Source organism: Notolepis coatsorum (genome assembly GCF_963971535.1).
Source record: "Notolepis coatsorum genome assembly, chromosome: 6".
In the NCBI taxonomy this organism is placed as follows: Eukaryota; Metazoa; Chordata; class Actinopteri; order Aulopiformes; family Paralepididae; genus Notolepis; species Notolepis coatsorum.
Genome location: NC_140170.1, coordinates 63,274,950 through 63,287,462, shown reverse-complemented (window position 1 = coordinate 63,287,462; position 12,513 = coordinate 63,274,950). Strand labels below are relative to the sequence as shown.

Sequence of the window (12,513 nt, the reverse complement as noted above, 5' to 3'; positions counted from 1 at the left end):
TCTCTTCCTCCCCCTCTCTCTCTTCCTCTTCCTCCCCCTCTCCCTTCCTCCCCCTCTCCCTTCCTCCCCCTCTTCTCTCCTCTCGTCTATAATGACATCTGCTCTGTTCCTCAGGTCTAGCAGACCGGGCAAATCCTGCTCCAGACGCTCGCGGTAACGGTTGCCAGGGTTACGCTCCCCCCCCCCCCCCCCACCATCACCCAAACCTGCGTTCTGTCTCTCGCTCTCTCTCTTTCTCTCTCACCTTCTCTCTCTCTCTCTCTCCTTCTCTCTCTCGCTCTCTCTGTTGCCCTCTCTCTTTCTTTCTCTCGCCTTCTCTCTCTCTCTCTCGCCTTCTCCCTCTCTCTCTCTCTCTCTCTCTCTCTCTCTCTCTCTCTCTCTCTCTCTCCCTCCCTCTCTCTCGTCCATCAGTCTGTTTCCGTGCGGTCAGTGTGTTGGTCCTGTGGTAGATTGTCGCTCCATTCTCTGTGGCTTCAACCAGCTCCGTCTCTCTTCTGTCTCTGAAATGAGAAACCCTCTTCAGAAGTGTCCCCCCCGCTCCCCTCTCCCTCGCCCCCTCTTCAGAAGTGTCCCCCCCGCTCCCCTCTCCCTCGCCCCCTCTTCAGAAGTGTCCCCCCCGCTCCCCTCTCCCTCGCCCCCAGCTCTCTTCAGAAGTGTCCCCCCGCTCCCCTCTCCCTCGCCCCCAGCTCTCTTCAGAAGTGTCCCCCCCGCTCCCCTCTCCCTCGCCCCCAGCTCCTTCAGAATTGTCCCCCCGCTCCCCTCTCCCTCGCCCCCAGCTCTCTTCAGAAGTGTCCCCCCGCTCCCCTCTCCCTCGCCCCCCAGCTCGTCCCCAGCTCCTTCAGAAGTGTCCCCCCGCTCCCCTCTCCCTCGCCCCCAGCTCTCTTCAGAAGTGCCCCCCCCGCTCCCCTCTCCCTCGCCCCCGAGCTCGTCCCCAGCTCCTTCAGAAGTGTCCCCCCGCTCCCCTCTCCCTCGCCCCCAGCTCGTCCCCCTCTTCAGAAGTGTCCCCCCGCTCCCCTCTCCCTCGCCCCCAGCTCGTCCCCCTCTTCAGAAGTGTCCCCTCGCCCCCCAGCTCCTTCAGAAGTGTCCCCCCGCTCCCCTCTCCCTCGCCCCCAGCTCGTCCCCCTCTTCAGAAGTGTCCCCTCGCCCCCCAGCTCCTTCAGAAGTGTCCCCCCGCTCCCCTCTCCCTCGCCCCCAGCTCGTCCCCCTCTTCAGAAGTGTCCCCCCGCTCCCCTCTCCCTCGCCCCCAGCTCGTCCCCCTCTTCAGAAGTGTCCCCTCGCTCCCCTCTCCCTCGCCCCCAGCTCGTCCCCCTCTTCAGAAGTGTCCCCTCGCTCCCCTCTCCCTCGCCCCCCAGCTCCTTCAGAAGTGTCCCCCCGCTCCCCTCTCCCTCGCCCCCAGCTCGTCCCCCTCTTCAGAAGTGTCCCCCCGCTCCCCTCTCCCTCGCCCCCCTCTCCCTCGCCCCTCTCCCCCGCTCCCCTCTCCCTCGCCCCCAGCTCGTCCCCCTCTTCAGAAGTGTCCCCCCGCTCCCCTCTCCCTCGCCCCCCTCTCCCTCGCCCCCCTCTCCCCCGCTCCCCTCTCCCTCGCCCCCCTCTCCCTCGCCCCCCTCTCCCCCGCTCCCCTCTCCCTCGCCCCCAGCTCGTCCCCCTCTTCAGAAGTGTCCCCCCGCCCCCCTCTCCCTCGCCCCGCTCTCCCTCGCCCCCCTCTCCCCCGCTCCCCTCTCCCTCGCCCCCCAGCTCGTCCCCAGCTTGCCCCCACAGACTCCCCCCAGGGGCAGATCTATTGCAGAGGTGTCGTGAATAGATCCGTCTGTGTGCTACAGGCCTCCCATACTATACCTCATCATATTGTGCTGTATTTTGCTGTACTGTGCCGTGGTTTGTATTAGGGATGGGTGCGAGTAATCCATACTGATTCGAAGTATCAGCCAATCATATCCATAACTTTTACTGAACTTCCTATTAGATCAATTAGCATGGGGATTGTAGGACAAAAACGCTAAAAATCAAACCGCCGTTAGAGTTCTAGCATGTTTATATGGCTATGTTCACACTGCAAGGGAGAGTTGCCCAAAATCGGATATTTTTATTTATTGTGACTCAGATTTGATGATTTCACAAACGGCACAAATCTGAGCTTTTCAATTCTGATTTGGGCCACTTTCATATGCGGTCCTAAATCAGATACAGATATTTTGCAATGTGACCTCAGTCGGAACATTCATGCCGACTTTCACGTCACTCTAGATTGATTTTATTTTTTTTATCTTCTTCATTGTTCCTTTGTGCATACGGGTCAGTTCAGGAGCGTCTGGAATCTGATATTTTGAAATAATAGAAAAGAAATAATGTGGACAGCCAAACAAAAAATAGATCAGATCTGAGCAATAAATCCAAAATTGAGCACTAAGGCTTGCAGTGTGAACGCAGCCTAAGTGGCTTCAAGTCACTTTGCTTTGATTTTGTTTGACACGTTACACACACACGCCCCCTGGTGTTGGAGTTCAGTAGTGGGGGAAATGATCTTGATACCATGCCCTATTTTAGCCTGATATATCCTGATATCTGTATCAGTGCGTCCCTGGTGTCTGGGGAGTAACCATCTCTGTCTGGCCATTGAGTTCCCATCGCCTGTGTACGGTAAGCCCTCTGTCCAGGCTCCAGGCTGCCTGGAGCGTAGCGACGCCTGCCCCCCCCCCCCCCCCCCTGTGACGTGGCCGTGTTGTTATTCCACCGCTTGTGCTGTGTGGACTCTCCTCGCGAGAACCTCCTAGGATTCCTTATGTACTGTGACCTTTGACCTCTTGTCTGCAGGGCCAAGGGCTTCCAGCACCAAAGGATGACCAACGGGGCCATGAATGTGGAGATAGGGAACCCCGCCTACAAGATCTACGAGGGCGAGCCGGAGGACGACGCTGGGGAGCTGCTAGACGCGGACTTCACACTGGACCCAGACAAGGTACGGCGCCCCCCTGTGGTGTGGGCTGGACTGGAGGACGAACTCAAATATTGTGAAAATGAAAACCATAAATCAATTCAAATCTAGACCTAAAAAAAAATCTATTTTTGATAGGTACAGAAGGGAAGAAGAGCTTTAATTGCGTATTAATTTGAAAAAAAATACGTATGATACTGTATTGTACGTTATATCATATTACATTATATAATCATATTATAATTAATTTGTATATTATATTGAACTATATTTACAGTATATACTATTATATTATGGTACTATATTATATTGTATATATCATGTACTATATATCACATTATATATGTGTTGTATACACTATTATGTACTATATACTATTATATACTGCAGGTATACTATACTGTAATGTGTACTATATGTATGTACTATGTATGTAAAAAAAAATATAATAATAATAATAATAATAATAATAATAATAATAATAATAATAATAATAATAAATAATAATAATAATAATAATAATAATAATAATAATAATAATAATAATAATAATAATAATAATAATAATAATAATAATAATAATAATAATAATAATAATAATAATAATAATAATGAAACGTAAGTCTTCAGGGGTAGGGCCCGACAAGCCTAGTGCTTCTCCCTAGCCCTTTTCGGACAATTGGACAATGCTGCAATAGCAGCTGGTAAAACTTTGGCGATTTATGGAATGACCATTGTTATGTGTAGGGGTGTAGTGTTTAGTACACTAGGGGTGTAGTGTTTAGTACACTAGGTGTGTAGTGTTTAGTACACTAGGGGTGTAGTGTTTAGTACACTAGGGGTGTAGCGTTTAGTACACTAGGGGTGTAGTGTTTAGTACACTAGGGGTGTAGTGTTTAGTACACTAGGGGTGTAGTGTTTAGTACACTAGGGGTGTACACTAGGGGTGTAGTGTTTAGTACACTAGGGGTGTAGTGTTTAGTACACTAGGGGTGTAGTGTTTAGTAAAGTAGGGGTGTAGTGTTTAGTACACTAGGGGTGTAGCGTTTAGTACACTAGGGGTGTAGTGTTTAGTACACTAGGGGTGTAGTGTTTAGTACACTAGGGGTGTAGTGTTTAGCAAAGTAGGGGTGTGTAGTGTTTAGCAAAGTAGGGGTGTAGCGTTTAGTACACTAGGGGTGTAGTGTTTAGTACACTAGGGGTGTAGTGTTTAGTACACTAGGGGTGTAGTGTTTAGTACACTAGGGGTGTAGTGTTTAGTAAAGTAGGGGTGTAGTGTTTAGTACACTAGGGGTGTAGTGTTTAGTACACTAGGGGTGTAGTGTTTAGTAAAGTAGGGGTGTAGCGTTTAGTACACTAGGGGTGTAGTGTTTAGTACACTAGGGGTGTAGTGTTTAGTACACTAGGGGTGTAGTGTTTAGTACACTAGGGGTGTAGTGTTTAGTACACTAGGGGTGTAGTGTTTAGTAAAGTAGGGGTGTAGCGTTTAGTACACTAGGGGTGTAGTGTTTAGTACACTAGGGGTGTAGTGTTTAGTACACTAGGGGTGTAGTGTTTAGTACACTAGGGGTGTAGTGTTTAGTAAAGTAGGGGTGTAGCGTTTAGTACACTAGGGGTGTAGTGTTTAGTAAAGTAGGGGTGTAGTGTTTAGTAAAGTAGGGGTGTAGTGTTTAGTAAAGTAGGGGTGTGTAGTGTTTAGTAAAGTAGGGGTGTAGTGTAACGGTTCAAACGGTGGCGTTAGATTTTTTTTAGATGGCAACTGGTGGACAAATATGACATCACTGATCCAGACATAACAGCAACATAGCAATTACAAAATTACACCAAGTTATTAGATCACAGTATTATCTTCATAAATTAACTCTTCATAACTCTGTATGATGAACAATAGGGCTGTATATACAGTATATCTACATTTATATATTTATATTTACCGCATATATATATCCACATGTCTGAATATACCTTCTATATACCTACTTATACACCTGCATATAACCCATATAACTCTGTATGATAGCATGTACAATAATGCTGTATATACCGTGTATATATATATATATATATCCACATCTGTCTGTACATACCTGCATATAATCCTTTTTTACATATCTGTAGATACTCATTTATATATTTTATACCCAGTTTAATCACCTGTACATTGTATATTACTATTGCACTTTACTGTTACATTTGCATTCCGGTTGGATGCCAAACTTCTTTATGTTGTACTGTATTTCTGCTGTACAACGACAATAGATTTTAATCTAATAAAAAAGAAATTGCAAAAAATAATAAAGTATATCTAATGGTGTGATTTGGACTCCTCCCCCCTCCAGCCCACCAACTTCACAAACCCGGTATATGCCACTCTGTACATGGGAGCCCAGAACAGCCGCAACTCTCTGGCCAGCACGGACGAGAAGAAGGAGCTGCTGTCGCGGGGGGATGAGGAGCCCCTGGTCGACCCACTGACATAGACTGTCCATTGGCCTGGGTCATACCATTCCAAACACACCCCTCTTTTTGCCTTTTTAAAGAAAAAAGAAAAAAAAACTGAAAAGAAAATCGACAAAAAGCGTGAACACTGTATAAAATGTACAAAAATGAAGGACTACTTTTGTATGTGATTGCAGTATTATATTTTGTTCTTTTGAGATTCCTCTGGTCAAAAAATGAATAACATTTTCTATGAGAGATTTTTAATTTACACTCGTCCCTTCCCTTTTACCTAAATAGCCACTACCTCTGTGCAAAATGAAATGGAAACAAGACAAATTAACACGAGTCATCATTGGAGCAATTTTAATTTTTTATTTTTGTATGAATTGTATAGAGAAAAAGAAAACATTGTTCCATTTCACCAGTGCCAACTGTCTGTTGTTTGTGTTGACTTTGAGGCGGGGGAAGGCAGATTCAAAGTCTTATAAAACGGTACCAATGTCGTCTTGGCGGCACGTCTGTCGGCGAGATTGCGTGTAAAGACGAGATTAATCTTTACCATAGTGTGTGTAGCACGTGCAAAAATGTCAATACCAGATGGCAACTACAGTATTTCCATAATTTTCTCAGAGAACAAATGTTCATGAAATGATTGTGTTTTCTTCCTTGCACAGAATTCATATTTTACGGTGTAGTGTGTATATATATATACATGCCGTGAGACGTAAATGCAGGTCAATGTATGTTTGTTTTTGTACTATTATCCTAATGCCGTTTAGAGCTCACGTGTCGTCCAGGGGATGGGCATGTTTCGGTGTTTCGCAAACGCTGAGTTGGAGAAAACCAGGACGTGGATGATGGGTAAAACATTCCGGGGGCAATAGTGGTAGTTAGGAGAGGTATGAATATGGAGAGATAATGACTGGTTCTGCCCCCACGGCAGGCCAGGACTAACGATGGAGGGGACAAACCACAGACACTTACATAGTCAGTGTCATGAATAGTGGCACATGTCAGCATCCTTTAGTTTGATTGTTACAGTCAGTGTCATGAACAGTGGCACGTGTTGGCATCCTTTAGTTGAATAGTGGCACATGTCAGCATCCTTTAGTTTGACTGTTACAGTCAGTGTCATGAACAGTGGCACATGTCAGCATCCTTTAGTTTGACTGTTACAGTCAGTGTCATGAACAGTGGCACATGTCAGCATCCTTTAGTTTGACTGTTATAGTCAGTATCATGAACAGTGGCACATGTCAGCATCCTTTCGTTTGACTGTTACAGTCAGTGTCATGAACAGTGGCACATGTCAGCATCCTTTAGTTTGACTGTTACAGTCAGTGTCATGAACAGTGGCACATGTCAGCATCCTTTAGTTTGACTGTTATAGTCAGTATCATGAACAGTGGCACATGTCAGCATCCTTTCGTTTGACTGTTACAGGACGCCTTCCTCCAGTTGAAGGGGAGGGAGGCTACAACCAAATTGGGAAAAGGAGAAACGGGGGGGGGGGGGGGGGGAGTTGGGTCTTTTTCACGCGTCTTTTTAAAGATTTCTTCCGTTGATTTCTGTGAAGACTGCACAGATTGATGTCTGCCTTTAGGAGAGGACGGCGGTCTGTGTTTTTCGACTCTGAAGTGCATTTCTTTCCCTTCCAGTCCCCACCCCTCCCCCTCCCCCTCCCCCTCCAGGGTTGCCCTGTGTTTTTCCTCAGCTGTTTCTCTCTCTCTCTCCCTCCCTCCCTCTGCTGCTAACGCTTCTGTTCTGGTCCCTCAGCTGGTCTCTCTCTCTCTCCCTCCCTCTGCTGCTAACGCTTCTGTTCTGGTCCCTCAGCTGGTCTCTCTCTCTCTCTCTCCCTCCTCTGCGCCCTGCTGCTGCTAACCGCTACCGTTCCGGTCGCTCTGACGTGTCTTTTTAAGCTCGGCCTCTGTCCCAAAATGCTGCTTCTGTCACAAGGTGGTCAGCCATATCGTAATGCATGTGATATGTAACAAACAAACCTTAATTGTAACTAGAATAACAACTCCTTCGCTTACCTGTCAGCAACGTGTTATTTTTTTTAATTTACGCTGTCACATGTTTTGTCTTTAATGAGAGAAGAGTACAATCATTTGACCTAAAGAACATTTTTGCTAAATCATACATGCATCTTCTTTTTTTTTTTTATTCGTCTGTTTTTTTGTTTCGTTTGTTTTTTTTATGAAAAATTTCATAGCTTTTATAGTACACAATGCATGGAGGCTCAGACTTTCTTCTGGAAAGAGAATAATGTTAAGATTTTTGCTGGAGTACTTTACAAATAACAGATATTGTTATAAATAAAATTTTAAAAACTGTACAGAAAATAAGCCGATAGCCGGTGTGTTCCTTTTCGCAGGTTCTGAGTATCTCTGTTCTGATGTCGTTATGATTGCTGAACGTGAACGATCGTCTGAGTCAATTCCCTTTTCAGTCTGCTTGGCGGCATTTGAAGGTCAAATCTGCAATGCCGTCCAACGGCAACTTCTAGGAATTTTGGTTTTGGTGTCATGTATGGGTTGGTAATATTATATGTACTGTATATACGTATATAATTGATTTTTTTTAAATAAAATCCCCCCCCCCCCAATTTTTTTTAAAAAACAAACACGACATAGACGACAACAATAACTACAATAATGACAAGACAACAAAAATAACAAACAGACCCAAAACCCGACAAAAATCCATATAAAAAATCCTTCTAATCCATATCGTTAGCCTCAATGTAGCCTATATATAATATATTCACATATCGCTGCTGGCGGGACAAAACCTCATAACACCATTGTTTTTTTTATTTGATTTTTATCAACTCAGTAGATCATCCTCCATGTGTGTGTGGTTTTACAAAGTCTACACAATGGGAAAGCATTAAACCAATCATCTGTCTAAACCTCGTAACTCTATTCGCCCTCAAATCTGTGTTCGTTTTTTTCATCTGCTGAAAAGTTGGGTTTTTGGAGTTATGAGGTTTTGTCCCGCCAGCAGCGATATTTTACTGTGATATTTAGACTACATTTACATTTAGTCATTTAGCTGACGCTTTTATCCAAAGCGCCATTCATCATTATGGATTGAAAATGGGGGACCCTGATGTAAACAAGACAAAAGTCTTTCTCTGGTCTGCATCCCCTTAACAATTGTGTGTATTGAGCCGTACTGTACTGTACCAATCTGTTAATTAACGTTTTCAATCAATCAATCAAGCGACTTACAAGTTCTGTACAAGTCATCAGGAAGGGCACAACTCTATCAGTAACAATGTTCATCAAAGTGTTGAGTGTTATAGTGTAGGTTAGTTTATTAGGACAAGTGCATGACAGTAAGGTTAGTTAGGGTTAGATTTTCTTGGCAGAGCCATAAATAGCAGAACTACCTTCCCAAACACACTCAAATACAAACCCACATCAGACCAAAACAAAAGATTTAAACCAAGAGGGGCTGAGACACTACACTACTCACTAAACTATACGAATGGTATCTTCACACTACTCACTAAACTATACGAATGGTATCTTCACACTACTCACTAAACTATTTGAATGTCTTCACAATACTTACTAAACTATATGAATGATGTCTTCACACTACTTAGTACTTACTACACTATATGAATGTTTTCATACAACTTACTAAACTATATGAATGATGTCTTCACACTAGTACTTACTACACTATATGAATGATGTCTTCACACTAGTACTTACTACACTATATGTAACTGAGGGGTACAATTCCCTGACTGTATTGATAAGTATGGTATCATTAAACCACTACCGCTTTATGTACTTTAATTACTGGCCATACAGTACATGATATATAAATATGATGAACACTTCCCACAATGAATCGGTTCCACACAAAGGTATAATTAAGTATTTATTGCAGCAAAAGGTACATAATATACTTCTCTATTTTACTTTGGATGCGCTTATAAGGCAAAGGAATGTGCGTAGGCAAATCAATAATGAATGTCCATTCTCTGGTTACGCAGGAGGTAATTATACAACCTGAATCTTAGGGAATTATATCTATGGTACACTAGTAATATATAGCGGGAGATACTGGAAGGGTCCCCCCGGTTGTAAGCCAGCAGGGGTAGAGGATCTGTCGGTAGTAGATAGTCTGGTCAACGATGACTAAGGAGACTCCAAGTACAGGAGACGGTGCAATAGCCTCTTGATCCACAGACGAATACAGCTGTTCTCCGTAGACTGTAGCTCCACAGTGAAGAAAGCTAGCCGGCCTCAGGCTCTCTGAGGCGCAGGCTCGACGTGGCTCCTCACAGGGTAAATCCCACACGTGTAGGCGTCGGCGATTCTCCGCTCCATAAATCACAGGACCAAAACAAATATAATCCAGCCGCAAAGGGCTATGTAGTCGTCGGGTAGATTAATCCAGTGTACATGTCCACACGGTTCTCGTCTAGGTCTCCTCGGGTGAAAGCGCCATGAAAGCAGCCCAGCCTGGATAAGCACTCTAGCTGATACGAGGAAGCGTTGGTGATGCTGGTCACTGTAGAACTTTAGCCGCACGATACACTATACACAAATAGACTATTACTGACTTAATAGAAATATGTCGCACTCGACGGTATAGCGCCAAACTCTGACAATTCAGTTATTAATTCGCACGCGGTCTCAATGCTCTTATTTGGGGCCAAACAGGCCATACTTCACCGCACGGAGTATCGTGGGTGAGGCTTCAACTTATTGGGTAACTCTACTTCTGTATTCACCTGCGCCATATTTATATGCACGGCGAACAAACTAGTGCCAACCTCATTTCTGTCTCGTATCCCTGGGCAAGGCCGGGCATGTACAGACATGTCTTGACGGTGACTTTGAACCTGACTCTGGAGGCATGGCCCTGGCGCCTGTGGACCGCTGTCCATAGGAGAATGAAATATTATGGTCTGTACTAGGCTAAAGGGATATTCCGTGTATATGTACAAGGAATATACAAGGGATATCAAACGATATACAAATACTATGCAATATATATCAATCAATAAATATATATATTCGGTTTAATCTGATCCTTTGTAACAGCCGCCTCCTAATTAGTCCCACCTAATTAGCTAAGCAGAGACAGATTAACCGCCCTGTCCACTACTCAATGTCTGTTGTGAGGGGTCGGGCAGTTCACAAAGTCATGGGGTCATGGTCGTCATCAATAGTATCGGGGAGCCTTGGCAACTCTATTAGCCTCGCCACGGGTCGGGTGTAGATCCGCCCTTGGACGAGCACTTCGGCTGCTCGGACCTTTCCGTCGGCACCGGTGATCACTTTGCTTACGCGGCCAGCCGGCCACATAGCTCGGGGTAGTGACTGGTCGATAATCATGACGACTGTTCCTTCTGTCAAATTGTCTCTCTCTTTCACCCATTTCTGGCGGGTCTGTAGAGACGGTAGATAGTGGAGTAGGAAGCTGTTCCAAAACTTGTCAGCCAATACTTGACTGTACCTCCACATTCTTCGGCCGTTCGCTTCTTCAGGCCTGTACATTGTCTGTGGTAGCGCGGGGTCCAGCCGCCCCATCAAGAGTGTGTTGGGGGTGACTGGGTCGACATCTGCTACATCACTTGAGACGTAACCGAGGGGCTTTGAGTTCAATACTCCCTCGATCTCCGTGAGGACTGTCATTAGGACTTCTTCCGCCACGGTCTGGGCCCCAAGCACGGCGTACAGGGCTGTCTTTATTGAACGTACTTCTCGTTCCCAAGTTCCACCGAAGTGAGGTGCGTTCGGGGGATTAAACTGGAAGTCAATCTGGGATGGAGCGAGGTGGGTCTTAAGTTCTGGGCCCATAGCTTGGAAGCTCTCTCTCAGCTCTCTTTCTCCGCCTTTGAAGTTTGTCCCGTGATCAGACAATAATATAGACGGTTTGCCTTTCCGCGATGTGAATCTTCGGAAGGCCATAAGGAATGAGTCTGTGCTCATGGTTGGAAGGAGTTCTATATGCATCGCTCGGGTGGTCATGCATTTGAATACAATACCCCACCGCTTCTCGGTTCCTCTTCCTTTCTTTATATACAGCGGGCCGAAACAGTCCATACCGGTGGAGTGAAAAGGCTTGTCGCCGAGTCGGAGGCGACAGGGAGGTAGGTCAGCCATCCGGGGTATACTGGGCTGCGCTCGCCACTTACGACAGTCTAGACAGGTTCGCTGGAAGCGCCGCACTGCTTCTCTCCCTTGCAGTAACCAATAACGACGTCTGATCTCCGCGAAGACTCTCTCTGCCCCGGCGTGATGCACATCCTCGTCGTATTTCTTTATGATCAGCTCTGTGACCTTGTGTCGGCTGTTTAAGACTATCGGGTACTTGACGTCATCCGGTAAGTCTGGAGCTCTCCGCAAACGACCACCCACTCTGAGGAGACCATGGGCGTCGCTCTCGGGGGCTAGGTGGAGCAGTCTGCTGTCTGATGGGACGGGCTTTGCTCCCTGTAGACAGTCTAGCTCATCGGGGAACGAGTCTCTCTGGGCTCGTTGTAGTAGAAGAAGTTCTGCTTCTTCGTAGTCAGCTGCTGTAATGTCAGTAGTGAGCTGAACCTCTGGGTGGTGCCACAGGAATGTCTTTAGCTGCGCACTCTCTAGGGTGAGGCAATCGTCTATGTCGGGGTCTGTGGAGACGAGTGTGTTCAATCCACAGAACATAGATTTCTTGTTTTCGGCCTCCTCTTTACTCGCTTCCCGTGGGGTGGGTGTAGGCCACTCTTCTTCCGGGAGCTTGAGGAACTCTGGCCCGTCACTGTATAGGTTGTGACGGGTGAGGTCATCCAGGGACATTCCCCGGGTGATGACGTCAGCTGGGTTGTGTTTTGTGTCCACATACCTCCAGCTTGCTACTTCTGTTAAATCTTGAATCTCTGTGACTCTGACTCCCACGAAGACCTTGTATCTGCACGAATCAGACCGGATCCATGTGAGTACTGTCGTGGAGTCTGACCACAAGATTGTTCTTTGCACCGGAATGGTGAGTTCACGTTGGATTAACGTGGCGAGTTGCGCTCCTGCTAGGGCTGCGCAGAGCTCTAGACGCGGGATAGATTGATGCTTTCGTGGGGCTATTCTTGAGCGAGCCAGGATGAAAGCAGTATGTATTTCTCCTCCCTCCTC

General features: G+C 46.2%; 1 protein-coding gene across 1 annotated transcript in view; it reads left to right on the top strand.

The window, feature by feature from the left end:
• The window catches only part of LOC311229511 (low-density lipoprotein receptor-related protein 1-like), a 375,389-nt gene extending 367,676 nt beyond the window's left edge, over positions 1-7,713 (top strand). The window contains 2 exon segments of the mRNA XM_084315588.1: positions 2,809-2,953; positions 5,269-7,713. Coding sequence (XP_084171714.1) covers positions 2,809-2,953; positions 5,269-5,409 — 286 coding nt within the window. The 3' untranslated portion in view covers positions 5,410-7,713.
• Positions 7,714-12,513: the final 4,800 nt, after the last annotated feature.